We start from the raw sequence: 20,955 nt of genomic DNA on the forward strand, positions 1-20,955 counted from the left end.
GTGTGTGAATTCTACCTCAACTAAGCTGTTAAAACAAAAGAGGCATACAAAAAGCAAAACTAAAACCAACCAACGTGTGCCTTTGCTTCTTCCCTAGGTTCTGCGTGTTTAATCCTCTCACTCTTAGGGGATCTGGGCCATCTGGCCCTGCAGATGTTTCCTGAATCTCCAAAATGTGTCACCTCCAGGGTTGCCTGCCTCCTGCTCTTGCCACCCCTTCACATTCTGCAAGGCTCCATGTAATAGAAGGAAGCATGCTAGTTCCCCTGCCCGCCTGCTCCCCCCCTCCTCTGCCACCTCATTTCTTGGCCACTCTGGACGGCGCTGGGATAAAGAAAGGAAGGACAGACAAGGCAGAATAGAGGTGAGTCTTGCAGGAGATTGGAGAAGTGAGAAAAGATCTAGGGCAAAATGAGAAGAAACGAAAGGGAATGTTGAGAAGGAAAAGAATCAACTTCACTTTTTGTGTTTTCTTTTCCCCTTCCTGGAATACTTCAAGGATAGCAGATGGCACCTGAATCACTTTCCTTGGTCTAGGTTGTCTTCTTTCTCGAGTTCTTGAAGGAAGCAGCAGACAGGCAGTTGTTACACATCTGCTTCCTGTCAGTCTTTCACATGAAAGCTCACCTTCTTAAAGAAGTCCCCGCCCAGCCTCCTTCTCCAAAACTACAACAACTTCCCTGACCCTGACACTTCCTAGCCCCCTTCCCAATTTGTTATTTTGCTTTTCTGTCTTCCTTAAAATTTAACCTCTGTGAGGGCAGGACTTTTTTTTTTATCTGTTTGAGTCCCTGGGTCTGGCCCAATGTCCTCCTCAGTCTCAGATTTTTTTTTTTTTTCTTTTAAAAAATTGAGCTAAGGGACTTCCCTGGCGGTCCAGTGGTTAAGACTCCACGCTTCCAATGCAGGGGGCACGGGTTCAATCCCTGGTTGGGGAACTAAGATCCCACATGCCGTGGTGCAGCCAAAAAAAAGAAGAAAAAGAAGAAAGAAAGAAAGAAAAAAAAATTGAGTTAAAATACACACAACATAAAATTTACCATCTTAACCATTCTGAAATGTGCAGTTCTTTGGTATGAAATAGAGCCTCAGATGTTTGGAAGGAGCACAGTGCTAAGGTCAGAAGCCCTGGAATCAACCCACGTGGACGTAGCTCCTGGCCAGCCTGTTACTATGTGGCCTTAAGTGAGTTACTCAGGCATTAGAGTCTCGGCCTTCTCTCTGTGAAGAGGAGATACTCACAGTATTGATGCCATGGCCCTGGAGAGGCTGGAAGGCCATGGGTGTGTAGCAAGGGGCAGTGCTTGGCTCAGAGGGAGCCTCGGTACATGTGAACCATTGTTATTCTAGAGCTTGGAATTCAGAATCAGAATCAGGTTGGCTTTCACTCACAAGGTCACACGGATACAGCTCGGTCCTAGATGTAGCTTTAGCTGGATCCTGAGCAGAGCCTCCAGGTTGAGGGGTCTGTGAAGTGCTCCTGGCTTTCAGGACTGAGTAAGCCTCTGCTCTCTCTTCTCTGGGGCTGCCTCTCCATTCCTCTGGGGCTTGGGGGAGCAAGGGGTGCTGCTTCCAGCCATGGGACTGCACTGAAACTCGGTATTTATTGCTTGTCTGGGGCACCTCCTTACGGCACCTACCTCCTTAGCCATTCCCACGTGTCTGCTATGTGCCGGGCACTGTAATGGTTGCTAGGGCAGTGCAAAGATAGATCCAATTTGGACCCCATCCTCGAAGATCTTACAGTTCAACCACGAGGATAAGACATGTGTGACTGGGCCATTTATCAAGCTGATAATTATTTATTGACTGCCTACCATGTGCAAGATGCTGTATAAGACACTGATTCAGGCACGGCCACAGAAATCCAGGGGAGGGAGAAATGATGGTGGTTTAGTCATACTCATCTAACCTAGTGCCTGGCTTCCAGAAATGCTGATGAGACGGATGGGGTTGGTTGGATGTTTGGTTGTCAGGGAAGGTTTCACAGAATAGGAGAACAAGTCGAGGACACTGCTGAATAGAATCTACTCACTGGAGAAGATACTGCAAAGATATGGTCCTCCGGTTCATCTGAGAGGCTGTGAGGCAATCTAGCTGATGTGAGGGTTCCTGTAGGGCAAGTGGAAAATTCAAATGGAAATGGGGTCCAAGAAAGAAAAGGAAAAGCATGAAGGATGCTGAGAGCTTACTCTCTCTGTTGTCTTTACACAAAGGTCCCTCTGGGTTTACTTTCCATTTGAGTCCTTTTGATAGAAACCCAGGAGCCAAAACCTACTTCTCTATTCTAGGAAAAACATCAGTGCAAGCACAACAGCTGATCCTCAGGCTCAGAGACAGGGAGGATTCTGGAGTGGACGGGACTAGGGTGAACTGGGAAACACAGCCCTATCTAAAAGGGGGCAGCCACTGCTCGGTTCAAACTAGATGGTGGAGGCAAAAACCTCGGCCTGCTGTTTCCAGCTCTTTTGATGGATCGAAAGCTGGAAACCTGTTTGGTTTTTTCTTTAATGGGATTTCCCAATGTTAAATATCAACTCAAATTTTGTTAATTTTATTTCTTTTTTGGCCGTGCCACGTGGCACGTGGGATCCTAGTTCCCCAGCCAGGGATAGAAACTGTGCCCCCTGCATTGGAAGCACAGAGTCTTAACTACTGGACCGCCAGGGAAGTCCCAACTTGAATTTTGAAAAGAAACTCTGCGACCATTGAAACACATTTTCCAACTGTAGCTATCAGTCTATAACCTCTATTTAGGGAACCAAGAGAGATGAGGTTAGAAAGATGGGCTGAAGTGAAGTTTCAAATGGCCTTGAATGCCATGCTTAGAGAGGCCTGACTTGAGCCTATAGACAACTTCAGTTTGATAGACTAAAAGGGTTGTTTGAACAGGGGAGTGGCTTGATGCAAGGGTTTGGGGGCAACTGGAGTAAAGTGGGGAGGTGTGGCATATGAAATAACAGGGGAAGCAGTCAGGATTGAAGGTTACTGCAACAACGCAGGTTTGCAGCAATGAAAGCTGAAAGATGGTGGCAGTGGGACTGGAAAGATAGGTTGGGGGAAAAAAAAAAGACAAAGACTAACAAGATGATAAGGAAAAGATGGGGGAAGTAGAGGGGGTGGCAGGAGAAAAGATAACTGGGAGTTCCAACTCGACTTGGAATGAACCAGCTCTCTCGCAAAGAGAAAAGGCCAACCAGCTTGGTTTCAGGCCTGCTGAGTTGAAAGAAGTTAGCCTGATGCTAACCCACCACCCGAATGCTGAGCCGGTAATTAGTCCGCGGGCCAGAGCACCGCGGCGCGGTCCTGGCTCCGCTCCTGGCCCCCTGAGGGTCTGGGACAAGCCCGTTTATAAATTGACTTTATAAATCAGTTGCCTACAAAATGGGGGTGATGCCGCCGGCTTCTCAGGTAGGTTGTGGGCGTTAAGCAGGAGGCGAACGGGGCCGCACTTGGGAGCGGGGAGGAACGAGCGAGCGCAGTCTTACCCCGGGCTCTGGAACGTTCGAGGTCTCCGGGAGGGGCCGGCGAGGGCCCCGGCGGGCGACCGGGCTGCTGGCCCTTCCAGGAGAAACAGCCGCCCGCCCCGCGCCTCCCCGGACCAGCCTGCGGTGGAAAGACCACAAGCCTCCGGGGCGGCCAAGTTCAGGGGCACCACCCCCTACTCCCCGCACCCCGGTGGGCCCCTGGTCTGCGCGGGCCGGGCCCCCCCTCCCCAGCTCAGTCCCCGTTTTCTGGAGCCCTGCCCTTCCTCCCGTCCGCAGCTCATCCTCCCCGCGGGGAGGCCCAGGCCGAGGCCCGGTCCGAGCGCCGCAGCCCGCAGCCAGCCCGCCCGATTCCCGAGTCCCGACACGGCCGGAAGCGCATTTTCCTCCCGCCCCCAGCGCGGCCGCTCTAGGAACCCGGGGTGCGGGCTTCTCAGTGGGAATAACCCCTTCGGCCCCGGCAAGTGAAATCGGCTTCTGGAGGAATTGGTACACTTGCTCCCTGAGGAGGGTTGAGTTGCCTGGTGCTCACTCCGGGGGACGTTTTGATGATTCTGGTGCCTAGATCAGGAGGGCGAAGCCCAACTGCCTCGGTTTCTATCCCAGCTCGGCTGAGGTCATTTCACCTCTCTGAGCCTTGGCTTTCTTACCTGCAAACATAACCAAGCTAGCTCAAAGGCTTGCTGTAAGGATTCAATGAATTAATACATGTAAGCACTTAAAAGTGTGCTTGACACATAATAAGTGCTCAATAAACGCTAGCCAACGTCATTATTATTGCTATTATTACTGCTGTCTTTTTTAAAAGGTCTGTCGGTAGAGGGTCAGTTTTGTGACACAAGAATAAGGAACACGGTAGAGACAATAGTAAGGGCTGCTATTGATTGAGGACCTTCTTGCTAGGTTACTTACAGACCTTATCTCTATGGCCTTAGGGCAATTCTGTGAAGGGAGTATTATTCTTTGTCCCATTTTATAGGTAACTGAGTGTATGTCAGAGTCTGATTTGAACTCAGATCCCTCTGGTTCCAGGGCACATGCTCTTCTTCTCCTCCACACTGCGTCTCTGATATTGAAAACTTTTTCTGGGAATTCCAAACTAAAGCATCAAAACAGACATGGATGTCTAGTTAGTCCAGAGCTGAGGAGGCTGTGCAAAATCACCTAATTCCTCCAACGGGACAAAAGTCAATAATGAAGGGAACTGCCCCGGGATGGACACCATCCTTGCCTAAAGAAAAGGATCTTGTGACCTTAAAAACGAGCAAGTTGCGCAGATCCCCCTGGAGGTCCACTGCAGTGGGTACGATTCCTGGTGCCGGAACTAAGATCCCGCATGCCATGTGGTGCGGCCAAAAAATAGGAGAAAAAAAAAGCAAGTTGTAGACGTCCAAAGAGAGAAAGGCGTTGAGCATACATTTTAAGGATAAATTAAAACCATGTTTTTATGTGCAAAAACAATTACCATCCAGCCCGCCCTTTCACACACCCTGTGGAAACCTCAGGGGCCAGTTTGACTGGCCGTTTCTTCCTGCTTCAATTCCTCAGAGTCCCTCTGGGCAGTTTTCACTGGGCTCTAGCACTTAGTACTACTAAAGGTCCTTAGAGTGTGTGGAAGCCTGGAGGACGTGGGCGGCTGTTCTTTCTTCCTTTCATTCTCTAGGGATTTAGCAACTAGACAGGCATGCAGGAGAGCAGCCCAGGAGAGGGTGGGCCTGGAAGCTGTGAGTGAAAGGGGTGAGAGGCAATGGGAGATGAGGAACTGGAGTTGGTGGGCACCAACTTTCTTCCCCTCCTCCTCCCCATGTCCTTAGGCACCCCGCTCCCTCTGCCTGGTTGAACCTTTGAGAGGGCTAGACATTGTCCATCTTGTCGCTTCTGCAAGAAAGAGTGGGGCTTTCCCAGGATCACTCCACAAGTTAATGGTTTAGTCAGGACTGCTTAGGACATGAATACCTCATTTAATGTACCCAAGGCAGGAAAAGGAGCATGAGGCCACACTGGTTCAAAGACCATACACACTTTCTCCAGTAAGGAAAACCATGTCCATACAATACAGGGGAGATGTTTTCTAATAATTTTTCCTTTTCACTTCTTTTTTTTCTTTTTTTTTTTTGCGGTACGTGGGCCTCTCACTCTTATGGCCTCTCCCGTTGCGGAGCACAGGCTCCGGACGCGCAGGCTCAGCGGCCATGGCTCACGGGCTCAGCTGCTCCGTGACATGTGGGATCTTCCCGGACCGGGGCACGAACCCGCGTCCCCTGCATCGGCAGGCGGACTCTCAACCACTGCGCCACCAGGGAAGCCCTCACTTCTTTTCATAGTTTGAAAAAAAAATTCAAATGGTATAAAAAGATAAAAGTGCAAAGCCAGCCAGCCTCCTGCCTCTGGCTGCCCCATCCCCTATCAACACCTGCTGAGGTGAGCATGTTACCAATTTCTTATGTATCTTTCTAGAGATACTTTACGCATATGCAAGCATCTCCTTTTAGAAAAACATAAAAATGATAGCACACTGTAGATACTTGCTTTTCCCCTGGCTTTTTTCACATAGCAACATTTTTTTAAAATAAATTTTAAAATTTTATTTATTTATTGTTTCTGGCTGCATTGAGTCTTCGTTGCTGCGCGCGGGCTTTTTTCTCTGGTTGTGGCGAGTAGGGGCTACTCTTCGTTGCGGTTCGTGGGCTTCTCATTGTGGTGGCTTCTCTTGTTGCGGAGCACAGGCTCTAGGCGTGTGGGCTTCAGTAGTTATGGCACATGGGCTCAGTAGTTGTGGCGCATGGGCTTAGCTGCTCTGCAGCATACAGGATCTTCCTGGACCAGGGATCAAACCCGTGTCCCCTGCACTGGTAGTCGGATTCTCAACCACTGCGCCACCAAGAAGCCCTCACATAGCAACATATTTTGGAGAATGTTTCGAGTCAGTTTGTACATAACTAGTTCATTTATTTTCACAGCTGCTGAGTATACCATTGTATGGATATGCCATAATTTATTTAATCAGTTCCCCTATTGGTGGACGTGTAGATTATTCACAGTCTTTTGCTATAAAAACAACATTTCAGTGCGTATGATTGTGCATACGTCTTTGTGTGCACGTGTCACCAAGCCTGTAGGATCTAGAAATGGAATTGTTGGGTCAAAGGGTGTGGGCGTTTTGAATTTTGATCAGTGTAGCAAATTTCTCCTTCCTCCAAAGAGGCAGTGCAGATGTATCCTCTTATTAATCATGTTTGAGAGTGTCTGTTTCTCCACAAAGTATAGAATCAGACTATTCATATTTGATAACTTCTTAGGTTAAAAACAGTGTTTCATGGTTGTTTTTATTTGCATTACGAGGGTTTTTTCTTTTATAAATTTATTTATTTAATCTATTTATTTCTGGCTGCGTTGGGCCTTTGTTGCTGCACGCGGGCTTTCTCTAGTTGCGGCGAGTGGGGTCTAGTCTTCGTTGCGGTGCACGTGCTTCTCATTGTGGTGGCTTCTCTTGTTGCGGAGCACGGGCTCTAGGTGAGCAGGCTTGAGTAGTTGTGGCACGCAGGCTCAGTAGTTGTGGCTCACAGGCTTAGTTGCTCTGTGGCATGTAGGATCTTCCCGGACCAGGGATCGAACCTATGTCCTCTGCATTGGCAGGAGGATTCTTAACCACTGTGCCACCAGGAAAGTCCCTGAGGTTTGTTTTATAACCAACACTGGTGAGAGAAAATTGAAAGCTGACATTGGAGGTGTGAGATTTTAAGAAAGCATCATGCTGCTTTGAACTAAGTCACGTCTGATCTGATTTGGACGAAGAAAATGAGAAAATTTGCCAATGAGCTCTAAGCCACCTGACTCCTTGGAGAAGAGGTACAAAAGACAGACAAATGAAATCATGATTTTCAAAAGAGGGGAAAGATATCAGTAACACAAACCAACGGCCAGGAATCTTGATGTTTAACTCATCTAGAATTCTAAACCAGACCATCAAATGGATGATTTTTGAGTACAATTGAATGGTGTAGGGAAGAGGAAGGACACTGAGTCCTATCAGACTGCAATAATCACAGCTTTTACCTAACAGGGTGACCTTGGGCAAGCTACTTCATATATCTCTGAACTTCTACTTCTTCAGCATAAAATAGGGGCAGTAATAGCCATGGGCCAGAGTTATGGCAAAAACTAAAATAACTCATGGAAAATGCTTGGCACAAAAGATATCAGTGGGAGTTCCCTGGCGGTCCAGTGGTTAGGACTTGCGGCTTTCACTGCCGTGGGCCTGGGTTCAATCTCTGGTCCAGGAACTAAGATCCCACAAGCTGCACCGTGTGGCTGGAAAAAAAAAAAAAAAAAGATATTAGTTAAAGTGGAAGGAAGGAGGTCAAACCTGAGCCCTCTGAGGTTATAGGCCCTAGACATCTGAGAAAAGGGGAAGAAAGCTGGACAGATGATCTGGAGATAGAACAGCTGTAAGCCAGAGCAGCTTGATCGCCCCTGTAAAAGGCAGTATTTTCCAAATCTAGTGATCAGATCTCAAGGGTGAAAAGCCAGACAAACAAAACCTCCAAATACTATCCCCCTTAAAGCTTGAAACAAAACCATCTTCTTATCAGTTGGGTATTTCTAGGGCCACCAATGTTTCATTCTTTGTGAATGGCCCCTGGAGACGACAAGGAAGAGGTACTGTGTATCTAATCTGTCAACCCCCAAAAAAGCCTAAAGATGCATGTTGCAGTTACTCCCCTTATTGGGATTATGAGTGGGATGCGTAATTTGTAATAGTGTCTTTAAACCCGGCTGCGTTTATGGCAGCCATGCCGCTCATCACGCCCCGTCGGAGCTGTGTTTGCCATCTGTCTCTGTGTTGGACTGGATCCAGAATTGGATCCAGATTAGGGTTGAAGACATGGCCCTCGGCATCTCAAAATGTCATCTTGATGAGGACTCACCGGAGAACTTTCTCCCAAACCTCACGTGAGTTTTGTAACCAATCTTTGCTTCAGCCTCTAGAAAGCACAGCAAATCTGTAACCCGCTTTTAGTAGTTATAAACAGAGCTTTATACATATGTATTGTATACCAACCCTGGATCCATGTTATCATTTCACCCCTTATTTTCCCTTTGCCATTTTATTTTTTATCTTGATCATGATACCCTACTACTGCTACTGTCAGTAATTATGGCCAGCGTTTTAGCGGCTGTGAGGCTTACTAGATGCCAGGCACCTGTTGCAATGCTTCAAGTCTTTGTTGAAACCAAGCAAGGTACAAATAAATAAAGAAACAAACACAACTGCCAGGTTCCCTCATCTCCCTTATGGTACCAACTTAAAGGGGTCGTTTTAATATCTGAGGACATAAATCTTAGAGAAAGGCTGCATATCTTTGACTTTATAGTTCTGCTTATGAAGCTGTATTTGGAAATAAACAGACCTACAAAGCAAAACAAGAACCTCTCAGCAGTCAGAAGGCATCAGTCAGGGAATTCCCTGGTGGTCCAGTGGTTAGGACTCTGTGCTTCCACGGCAGGGGTCCTGGGTTTGAACCCTGGTCAGGGAGCTAAGATCCCGCAAGCTGCTCACTGTGGCCAAAAAAAGAAAAAGAAAAATGAGTCAAATTGAAGGAAACATATCAAATAAATAATAGTACAGTGGGTACCCAGATGTGGCAAAGGTGTTAAGTAGAACTTAGGAATCCCTGAGGTCAGACCCCCAGACAAAGGTGAGGGCAGTTATCTAGGAGACACTGTAGTCAGGGAAGGAAGAGGAAGGATTTAGCTGGATTTCGAAGGAGAGAAGCTCCAGTCTTAAAGCTGGGAAATCCAAGACTTCACAGTTGATCTGTGGCCTAGAACATGTTATCTGACTTGTTTGCAGTCCCATTCCCTTGTGAGTAAAAAGAGGATGATAATACTTGCCTCTCAAAGGTAGAAACAAATGCCTTCATGTGAATGAAAGTATAAGTTGTAAAATGCTTACTCAATGTGAGCTACTGTCAGGGCCTAGATTTACATTGGCTGGTATTTGATCAGGACCCTGCAGACAGACCAGACTCAGCTATGTGGACAGGAGGAGGGGAAGTGCTTTAGAGCATAGGGAGGGAGTCAGGGTTTGGTGAAAGGCCCAGAAGCAGGACAGCCCTTACTCTGTCAGGGGATGGGTGGGGTGGAGCCCTTGGTACGTGGGAGGGTGGGGATTACCTGTGAGGGAGGCAGAAAGGCTGCGTTCAGATAGGGCCAGGCCCTTTGGGGGTTTGAACTTCACTGTTCTATAGGCACAGTTCTAGGTTCCTTGGGGGATGTCAATGGTGGAATCAGGCTTCAAACTTTTGAGAGCTTCCCGATTTTTTAAAAAGAATTTTAATGTGTGTGACAATATAATACTCTCCTCCATCTGCCTTCAACCTTCTTTCCCTTGCTTAGGCCCCAGTAGAGCATTTGTTCCCAGGGCTGATGGGAACCTCTCCAGAAGGTTAGTCCATGTGTCACATATGGATAGGAAATCAGTTGAATCGACCTAATTTGACTCGGATTAGTACAAACCTGAAAAGGAAATCAACTTTTTTTTTAATCCCACAATCGCCACTCCTAACCTTCCATTTAAAAAGTGGTTGTGGGCTTCCCTGGTGGCGCAGTGGTTGGGAGTCCGCCTGCCGATGCAGGGGACGCGGGTTCGTGCCCCGGTCCGGGGGGATCTCACGTGCCGTGGAGCGGCTGGGCCCGTGAGCCATGGCCGCTGGGCCTGCGCGTCCGGAGCCTGCGCTCTTCCGCAACGGGAAAGGCCACAACAGGGAGAGGCCCGCGTACCACAAAAGAAAAAAAAAAAAAAGTGGTTTTTTTTTTTTTTTTCTCTAAATTGGAAATCATCAAACAGAACAAAAGATTACAAAGCTAAGTCTTGCTCTTACTTCAGATTCTCACTTCTCCTCCCCAGAAGTAACTCTTTCCAGGTACTTATGCAAACTCCCCAGAATAGTCAAGATATACACAAAAGTTATTCACAGAGTCGGACTCTTGGGGTTGGAGAACATCTGAGCGACCATGTCATTTTTCAGAGGTGGTAACTGAGGCCCTGAAAGCTTAGCGACTAGAGTTAGTTCAGATCATACCTTAATGCTTTCAAAACAGTATACAAAGATTTCATTTCTCTTCATTTGTATTATATATATATATAATATACACATATATATATAATATACACATTTACTTAATATATAAGTTAATTTTATTTATACAATGATATATGTGGTCTTCAGTAGCTTAATCAAAGTTATTTTAACTTTATAAAAATAGAAAAGTTCCGTAATTTCCAAAAATTAAAAAAACAAACAAACCATCTCTGTTGAGGATGAGGACCATGGAGTCATTCTGAGGGCAAACACTGCAGTGCCTTTGGGGAGACCCATGGGCACCAGATGGGTGGGGAGAAGTAAACGACACTGGAAGCAGGACAGCTGGCTGGAAAGTCACTGTGGTAATTCAGGAATGAGAACCAGGGGGCTGCAGTGGCCTGGGGCGGGCGGATGGAAGAGCTGGATGGACTCAGCAGGGGTGCCATAGGCCTGAGGACCTACTGGCTAAGGGGTACAGAAGATGGACCCCCCCAGGCTTGGTATCGTGTAGGGAAAAGGAGCCGGTGAATCTGGGATGAGGGCGAAGTGGACGGGTCTGTTCGGCAGATGGAGAGAAAGAGCTAAGGCTTTGAGGATGGGGCAGAGCTGGGCAGCTAACAGCTAAGGATTTGGAACTGACCACATGCAACAGGAGATTTCTGAGGAAGAGAATGTAAAGGAAGGACTTGGTTCTGAGCTCAGGGGACACGGTGGTCGGGAGGCACCAGGAGGGAAGGACTTGTTGTGACAAAGCCTTAGGAGCCACCGTTGGCACCTGAACAGTTCCTGAGTCTGGAATCTCAGACTCTCAGAGGTGGAAGGGACCTCCAGGTCCCCAGAGCCAGCTCTTGTCCCGCATTTGAGAACCACGTTCCTGAATAGCAGCTCCCAATATTCCCTGTGGGCACGCACATCTCCGCGGAAGAAGGCCCCATCCGTTCCTGGTGGCAGCATCTGGCAGCCTTTCTGCCTGTGGTTAGACAGCTGTCCTGGTGACAAGGTGCTTGGGGTGGTGAGGTGAGTGGCCTCCTCCAGCTTCACCTTCCCAGTCCTTGCATCCTGCCCTGAGAGCGTCCCCATCCATACAGCAGGGGATTGGAATGTCTAGTCGTGGCCCCAAGTCCTCCCAGATTACTCAGGACATTACCCAGATTTCCAGACTCCTGGCTCTCCTGCCCACCAGGCTGAGGGCTGTGCCCTCTGATGAGGAAGACTGAGGCAGACGTGGCTAGAGTTGGTCAGCTCCAAATTCTTGCATCATCTCATTTAACCCTCCCGTCCCTTGGAAACCAAGGCTCATCCTCTTTCCAAAGAAGAGGAAGTTAAATCTCCAAGAGACAAAGTGACTTGCCCAAGATCATACTGGCAGTGAGGATGGAGCAGGGTTTGGATCAGGATCTACCTCCAGGACCTCACTGCTCTCAAAGCAACCTGGGCCTCGGGGCACAAGGCCCTGTATTAAGGGGCCATGTGGGAGGCTCGTGAGCTGTGACCAAGAAGAACATGGCAGTGGGTTGTCCATGAAAGGCAGGGAGTCAATCCAATCCTCATCCTTCCAGGAATTCCCCTGCCAGGAGGGTCTCCTTCACGACCACTGTGCCAGCTGACTATAGGCAACAGGACAGCACACTGTCGTCTATAGTCAGAGCGCCCTTTGCCTCCCTAGAAGCAGGACAGGAAACTTTCTGGAAAATGGCTTGGCCCATCCGGAGTGCCCTGCCCTTCCCAATTCCTCTCTCCAGCTTGTGGAGCAAGATGAGGAGAGAATGGCGGGGCTGAGAGGCTTAGCCTGTGGTCCCAGAAACGCACGCACACACACACACACCCACACCCACACACACACACAGCCAACCTGAGCCCTGATGGTTCTGAAGTCAGCATGCCTGGGTTTGAATCCATCTCTGTCACTAGTAAGCTGTGTACAAGTGACTTACTCTATCCTCAAATAATAATAATATTGGTTTCATGAGTTGTTTTGAAGGTTCATGGAGTTACTACATGTAAACCCTTGGAACAGTGCCCAGCATATAGTGAATAATGAAAGGAACTACGTCAGCAGACATGATCCTATTTATTACTCTGAACCTGGTAGACACAGATCAAGGGGTACAGAATCAATAGCTACAGTTAAGTGGGTGCTGGAGCATCAACAGTGAAAGATGATTAACATACTGAAACCACCTTTCAGCCTCACGGTTGGGGAATACAAGAGGAGTGACAAGGATTGTGACAAGCTGGAAAGCCCGTGCCCCTCTAAAGAAGGAAGCTACCACCCAGCCAGTTGTTGCCATGTGAAAATTTGGGTGATGTTGCCACATCTTTGGATTTTCCAAAATTTGAATTTTTATGTGAAATGTACCAATTTTTAAATGTGGCAATTAATTCAGTTTTTAAAAAACCCCAAAACCTTGTAGGCCAAATTCAACTCTTCTGTGAGCCTCCAGGGTACAGCTTTCCTGTCGACTTACTGCCCCACGGCCAGGTCAGGCTTTTGCAGCCCTGGGAGGGCAGAAGAGAGCCTTGAGGGCCGGATCTGCCCACAAGCCTCTCTGATCCCAAGTCGGCCTCCTTCTCACCTGTCCCTCCGAGCAAAGGGGAGAGTGGGGATGTCTGGGAATGAATGTGATCGTGCAGTGGAGGCTCTGCCCAACTCTACCCCATCTGTCCAGCCTAGGGATTAATCCAGAAACAGATGGAAGAGGCAGAAGGATGACTTCATTCCACGCACTGAGCACCTACTACCTGCCATTACTGTTCTAGGTGCAGTGGAGACAGCAGTGATTACAAGAGGCCAGGCCCCTGCCCTGATGGAGCAGATCTTAACCCCTGTGTGTGCGGGAGGGGAAGGCAGTGCCAGAGGTGATGCGTGCTTTGAGAAACAGAGCAGGGGAAGGGGGGCCAGGAGGAGCAAAGGCCCTGAGGCTTGACTGAGGTGTCAAAGGTGACAGAAGCCAAGGATAAGATGGAGATATGCCTGCTAGGGAAGGTGGAAGGAGACAGCTCTGATAAGGAGCAGAGGCAGGGCCAGCAGGGCCTCTTCTGCTGGTCACACTCTCTAAACCGCATATGTAGGCCCAGAGGAGTTGCCTCCCCTTAGCAATTTCTGACAGTTTGTTCCTCCCCTCACTCCCTCACATCTCTGGACAGATAGCCCTTTTCACACTCTCTTTGTGAATGTGATTTGTAATTCCTTTGTGTTTATCACACACACACAAACACACACAATCAAACCTCTTGAGTTCTTGAGGGTAGAGAGCCCAATTTTTGTTCAGCTCTGAGGTCTCCCTGCCGTTATGCTCCCCACAGTGCCCAGAAATAATAGGCTTTCATATACCAAAGTGTTAAACTGAAATAATGGCATGGCTTAAGCACGTTCCCTCACTTCTCACACCTTAGTTTCCTCTCCTGTAAAATGGGGATAATCATTGATTATGATGAGGAGGAAAAGAGAAAAAGGCTATAAAAATTGGGGGCCTAGATAACCTGGACTTGAGGCCACCATGGTTTTTCTCTTGCTCTGAGTTGGGTGCCCCTGGAGCTACTGGGAAACATTCTTGCCCTCCTCCCTCCTGCCACCACGGGGCCTCAGTTTCCTCCTCTGAGGGGAGCTAACTGGGGAAGAGGGGCCAGCACACACTTCCCAGTGAGGCGGGGGCTAGGGACACAGGCTGCCACAAATCTCTCGTGGCTGCGCTGGTCCCCTCAGCCCAAATGCTTGTTGCTGTGACTACTTATTTCACCTAAGCCATTTTTGGTCTGTAGGATGTTCCGTCTCCAGGTCTGTCCTGCCAGCCCTGGCTCCCACCCCACAATCCAGGCATCCAGGACCCATGCCTGGGTCTGAGTCCCAACAAAGGCAGGCCCCGGAGACCAGCAGCCAACAAATCTGAGATAGGGCTTTCTGGTAGTGGCAGGCAGAGCCCCTGTGAAATGGAGGGCGGCCATAAATCCGGAGGCCCTCACTGGTATCTGGGTTCCCCAGAGAACTGGCTTCCACTGGAGACGGAGAGAGGGGCGTCGTCTCAGCCACCTCCCTGCTTCCCGTCCTCTTTTTCTCCCAGGCTGTGGGAGGCAAAGGGTTAAATCCCATAGAGCTGATGCTCTGACTCCAGGCTAGAGGGGCCCGGGAAGCTGGGGTCACTTCCTGCTCCGTCCCAGTCACCCTGAACTGGTCCCCGGGTCCTCAGCCTGGGATCACCCCTTGAGAAGGACCCCAGAGTCCTCGGCATCTAGCCCGCCCCCCGAGGCAGGGCATTCAAGGGGTTAAGTCCCCTGGGGCTGGATTCTGCCTTCCGGCCTTTCCCAGACCCCAGAGCCGTGAGTTGGGGGCGCCTGGGTTCCCGGGGGGTTGGCCCGGAGGGCCCGGGACGGCCGCCGGGGAACAATGGGGCGCGAGAGGCAGGGGCTGGGCGCGGGACTGAGCCCCCTCCCCCGCCCCCGGGCCGCCCGGGTTAGGGGTGGGGGCCGGGAAGGGGCCGTGAGGGCCGAGGATTCTGGGAAGAGCGCGAGGGTCTGGCTGTGGGGGAGGGGAGGGCGTGAGCATTCTGGGAAGAGGGAATTCGGCCTGGCGGGCCGGGCCGGGGGCCGGGGCGCCGCGGGAGAGCCGGGAATCCTGGGTGCCCCGGGCGGGGGAGGGGAGGATGCCAGGCTCGGGGTTGGGAGCCAGAAGGAGGGTCGTGGGGACCAGCTGGAGCAGAAGTCCAGGGTCCGGGCTGGTGTGGGCGTCGGGGGGCCGGGGCCAGGGTGGCTGTATTCCCGCGGCTGCCTCCATGTCAGGGTCACCCTGGGCCGCTCTCCACACCTCTCTGTGAGGCAGCCTCCTCCTCTCCTTCCCTCCCTCCCTCCCTCCCTCCCTCCGCAGTGGGGCTGGCCTGAGGTCGAGGCCGCTGCAGGCCCAAGCACTTCTTGCCTCCCTCGTTCTCCCCACTTTGATACTCCATGTCGGCCTTGTCATTAACCCCTTCCCTTCTACCCTGGATCGCTGAGTTTGAATTTCTCGAGAGTCGATCATGGTACATAAATTCTTACCTGTCCTTAGCAAACACAGCAGGCCTCTTCAACATAGTCAGGCAGCCCCCAGCTTGGCAGAAGTCCCTGCTTCCACCTTCCCAAAGACACTTACAGATGGGGGTGGGGGATTCTCATAGCCTAAGGAGCTGCGGAGATGAAGAAGTTCAGTTACTTCCTAACATCTAAGTCCTGTCTCTCCTACTGCTGTTTGGCAGGCTTCAGCTAGCTCCTGCTTCACTTTGGTCACCACCCTGCTGCCTTCTCACAAGTCCTTGCACCATCGCCCCCATACACACAGTGGTTATCCCACATGGCCACTCAAAGCCCAGGCCCTCCCCAGGGTCTCTCTTGGGAGTTCTCCTCCTAGCACTTAGCTCCTGTGGCCCTGTTCCCTCATCATGGAATCATATGACTGTCTCTGGAGTGACAACTGCCTGTGTTTTACTCTGAACTCCTGCTCCTCTGCTGCCATCCCCTTTAAAGGCATTGGACCAAACAGGTTTTCTAGGAGCAAGGGGCATCTCATTCATTCATCTTTCGTTCATTCAAAATTTATTGAGCACCTATTACGTGTTAGGGATGGGATACAGCAGTAACGAAAGAGAAGATGGATTAGAGGAAGGGGTACCAGGATGGGAGTGGTAGTGGAAGCCTTCAGTGGGGAGTACTCTGTTTCGAGTTCACAGCTACAGATTGTCAGGATCCAACCTCTCCTTTTACAGCCAGGGAAACCTCTTGATCCCAGGAATTTCTCCATCCCGTTCCCATGGCCAGCAGGCTCTGTCTGAGCTTCTTTCCCCAGCTGCCCACGTTTATGAGTTTCACATGACTTTCAAGGTCACTTCCCTCTCTTAGAGGCTGCGACAAGCCAGACACAGAGCCTTGCATATCTGGTCTTAGCTCTGCCACTTCCCAGCCTGTGACCTTGGAGAAATCTCCCTGGGCATTGATTTCCTAATCTGGAAAATGGACAGCCTGATTCCTGGGTCTCCTCACAGGACTGTGGGGAGGATGGGGTGCGACAATGAGGACAGCACAGCGGGCACTGTGTCAGCTAGCTGTCAGCTGCCAGGTGGTCTCCACACACTCATCCCGCCTCTCTTTTCCTTTCCAATTCCCTCTCAAGGTAGTTCCTGCAGAAGCCCCCGATGGCTTTAAACTGCCCCCTCTCCCTACCTCTGGCCCGAGCTTCGACCTTCTTTCTGTGCTTGGATAACGGGAAAGTGCCCCAGTCTTTTGGAGGGCCCTGTCCCCTCAGGGAAATCAGGGTGGTTACTTTCTTTTTTTAACTCTTTAAGTGTTCCAGGCAGTCTTGGTTGTCTATGGGGCTCATAAGGAAAGTTTATTGGTCCCAATTAGCAGCCCCATTAAGGAGGAAAATTAGAGTCTTTAATGAACTTCCTCTGATTAGCAAAATAACAGGTTTCCCAGCCTCTGGGCATCAGAGGGGTAGGGTGAGAGCCTGCTTCCCCTGTGGGTATCAGATAATACCTCTCCAGCCCCCAGTGTGGGTTCAAAGGGTTATGACTGATGAGCTTTTAATTACACTCTTAAATTCACCTACTTGCTTAGTTGTGATCTTAAGATCTGGAGCAGGAATCTGGCCTGCGGGGGCGGGGTGGGGGGAGGGGGGTGGGCGCGGTGAGAACTGATGCCCAGAAGAATGGGGAGGTAGGAGACTGCAGTTCAGATCAGGAGAAATAGGGGCTGGGGGGTGGGCAGGTGGGGGAGTGGGGCTGGGGGAGTAAAGGAAGGCGGGAGGTCAGCTCCCATGGTGTGCTCTCTCCCCTCCCCTCCCCTCCCCAGGGTCCCTGGAGCACTGGGCAGTCCTGAGTTCTGGGATGGAGCCCGAGGCAGCGCTGTGGGGCCCTGATCTGCAGGGTCCTGAGCTGAGCCCCGACGATGCTCATCGAGGTGAGGGACACAAGAAGGGACTGCGGTCCTGACAAGACAGTAGCCCCAGTTCAGGGAGGGGCGCAGACTCTGGGGGAAACCCAGGGGAGGGAAGTGATGCTCGGCCCGTGTTCTGAAAGGAAATGGGGGCTGGAGACTCCCTTTCTCTCTGTAGGTGCCGACAGTGGGAACGAAGAGGAGAGCCCTCAGCAGGAAAGTTCTGGGGAGGAGGTCATCTTGGGAGATCCAACTCAGAGTCCAGAATTCAAGGACCCACCAGAGATGCCCCTGGAGACACCCTCCCAGGATCCCTCAGTCCCGCAGGACCCCCCGGCCCCGCTGGGTCACTCCAGCCCCTCAGACCACCAGAGCCCTCTGGACCCCCCAACCCCCGAGGTAGTCCCGACCCCGTCTGACTGGACCAAGGCCTGTGAGGCCAGTTGGCAGTGGGGGACTCTGACCACCTGGAACAGCCCCCCGGTGGTCCCGGCCAACGAGCCCAGCCTGCGGGAGCTGGTGCAAGGCCGCCCTTCCGGGGCCGAGAAGCCCTACATCTGCAACGAGTGCGGCAAGAGCTTCAGCCAGTGGTCCAAGCTGCTGCGGCACCAGCGCATCCACACAGGCGAGCGGCCCAACACCTGCTCCGAGTGCGGCAAGAGCTTCACGCAGAGCTCACACCTGGTGCAGCACCAGCGCACGCACACGGGCGAGAAGCCCTACAAGTGCCCCGACTGCGGCAAGTGCTTCAGCTGGAGCTCCAACCTGGTGCAGCACCAGCGCACGCACACGGGCGAGAAGCCCTACAAGTGCACCGAGTGTGAGAAGGCCTTCACCCAGAGCACCAACCTCATCAAGCACCAGCGCTCTCACACGGGCGAGAAGCCGTACAAGTGCGGCGAGTGCCGGCGGGCTTTCTACCGCAGCTCGGACCTCATCCAGCACCAGGCCACCCACACGGGCGAGAAGCCCTACAAGTGCCCCGAGTGCGGCAAGCGCTTCGGCCAGAACCACAACCTCCTCAAGCACCAGAAGATCCACGCCGGCGAGAAGCCGTACCGCTGCACCGAGTGCGGCAAGAGCTTCATCCAGAGCTCGGAGCTGACCCAGCACCAGCGCACGCACACCGGAGAGAAGCCCTACGAGTGCCTGGAGTGCGGCAAGAGCTTCGGCCACAGCTCCACCCTCATCAAGCACCAGCGGACTCACCTGCGCGAGGACCCGTTCAAGTGCCCGGTGTGCGGCAAGACCTTCACGCTGAGCGCCACGCTGCTGCGGCACCAGCGCACACACACGGGCGAGCGGCCCTACAAGTGCCCCGAGTGCGGCAAGAGCTTCAGCGTCAGCTCCAACCTCATCAATCACCAGCGCATCCACCGCGGCGAGCGGCCCTACATCTGTGCCGACTGCGGCAAGAGCTTCATCATGAGCTCCACCCTCATCCGCCACCAGCGCATCCACACCGGCGAGAAGCCCTACAAGTGCTCCGATTGCGGCAAGAGCTTCATCCGCAGCTCCCACCTCATCCAGCACCGGCGCACGCACACGGGCGAGAAGCCCTACAAGTGCCCCGAGTGCGGCAAGAGCTTCAGCCAGAGCTCGAACCTCATTACGCACGTGCGCACCCACATGGATGAGAACCTCTTCGTGTGCTCCGACTGCGGGAAGGCCTTCTTGGAGGCGCACGAGCTGGAGCAGCATCGAGTGATCCATGAAAGGGGCAAGACCCCCGCCCGAAGAGCTCAGGGCGACAGCCTCCTGGGGCTCGGGGACCCTGCCCTGCTGACCCCACCCCCTGGAGCCAAACCACACAAGTGTCTCGTCTGCGGAAAGGGGTTCAATGACGAGGGCATTTTCATGCAGCATCAGAGGATCCATATTGGAGAAAACCCTTACAAAAATTCAGATGGCCTCCCTGCACACTCCACCCCCAAGCCGCCTCAGTTTCGACCCCCCAGGCTCCCTTTTGGAGGAAATTCCTATCCAGGTGCGGCGGAGGGCAGAGCTGACCCCCCAGGACAGCCCTTTAAAATGCCTGATGGGCAGGAGAGCTTCAGCCAAAGGCTGGGTCTGCTGTCCTCCAAGTCTTACATCTGTTCCCACTGTGGAGAAAGCTTTTTGGATCGCGCTGTCCTCCTTCAACATCAGCTCACCCACGGCAACGAAAAGCCCTTTCTCTTTCCTGATTATAGGATTGGCCTAGGGGAAGGGGCAGGGCCCAGTCCCTTCCTAAGTGGAAAGCCCTTTAAATGCCCCGAATGCAAAAAAAGCTTTGGCCTCAGCTCCGAGCTGCTGCTGCACCAGAAAGTCCACGCCGGTGGGAAACCCCAGAAGAGTCCGGAGCTGGGGAAGAGCTCTTCGGTCCTCCTGGAGCACCTCAGGAGCCCACTGGGGGCCAGACCCTACAGCTGCTCAGATTGTGGGGCCTCCTTCCTCGATCGCCTAGCCCTCATCCGGCACCAGGAGACCCATACCCAAGAAAAGTCCCCCAAACCTGAGGACCCCCACCCAGAGCCAGCCACCCTGTCCACAGGCCAGGAAAATGAGGAGGAAGCCCCCATCCCCACAGAGAGCAGCAGCCACGTGGAAGGGGGAAGCCCCAAAACGCTTTCGGAAGAAAAGCCCTATTTGTGCCCCGAGTGTGGAGACGGCTTCACAGAAGTCGCAGCCCTCCTCCTCCATAGGAGCTGCCACCCAGGGGTCACCCTGTGAAATGGGTCTGGAGACCAGGGGCCTCTCTCTCCTGAGAGGAGCACTGGATCTCCCCAAAAATTATGTGGGGAAAGGAGGAAAACTCTTTCAGATTGTAGCGAGGCAGAGGATAAAGAATGGTGGGTAAAAATAGTGCTTTTACATCAGTGATGAGAAACCCTTTAAAATTGTTGGTGGGAACCACTTATAAGGCAGTAGAGAAAAACTGTTGGGTTAGAAACCCTATAAATACGTAGGAAAAAAAAGCCCTTTAAGTCTGTAGCAGAAAAACCCTATAAACCATAGTGGATAAAAGCCCTATTAATTGTAGGAAGAGGTCCCAATATGTCTCTAGACAACTCTATAAAACTGTATTGAAATCCTTGTGAAACTATAGGGTCAGGGAAGTGCAGGGAATATGACAATGGCGTTGACTTGGGAGGAGTGACCCTTAGAAGGTGTAGACGAACCTCCCATGAACTTGCATTCTCTCCCCTTGGAGTATGGGAGGGAACCTCTCTCCCAGAGCCGTGGACAATTACACTGAGGAAACTGCTCGTCTGGGGAGGAGCGCGGGAATGGGGTGGAACCAGAAAAGGAAGAAAACAGAGGAGAAAAATAAGTGATGAGGAGCCCTCAGATCCACAGAGGAGAAATGACCCAGGAACTAGGAAAAGAAGGTGTAGCTCAGGACACTGGGGGTTCCTTGGGGTACGAGGGCAGTCTTAGATGATTGTGTGTGTGAAAGGAAGAGGCCCATGGAATTCCTGATCAGAAAGAACCCAAAAATG

At 51.6% G+C, this 20,955-nt stretch overlaps 1 protein-coding gene across 1 annotated transcript; it reads left to right on the forward strand.

Annotated features, from left to right (window-relative positions):
- Nucleotides 1-1,374: 1,374 nt before the first annotated feature.
- On the forward strand, nucleotides 1,375-20,185 carry ZNF629 (zinc finger protein 629). Its single transcript, XM_065892806.1, has 3 exons — nucleotides 1,375-1,497; nucleotides 17,390-17,497; nucleotides 17,652-20,185. The coding sequence occupies exons 2-3, from the start codon at nucleotides 17,425-17,427 to the stop codon at nucleotides 20,183-20,185; spliced, it is 2,607 nt and encodes an 868-aa protein (XP_065748878.1). The 5' UTR covers nucleotides 1,375-1,497; nucleotides 17,390-17,424.
- The last annotated feature ends 770 nt before the right edge of the window (nucleotides 20,186-20,955 follow it).

This window comes from Phocoena phocoena, chromosome 15 (assembly GCF_963924675.1).
Source record: "Phocoena phocoena chromosome 15, mPhoPho1.1, whole genome shotgun sequence".
NCBI classification, from domain to species: Eukaryota; Metazoa; Chordata; class Mammalia; order Artiodactyla; family Phocoenidae; genus Phocoena; species Phocoena phocoena.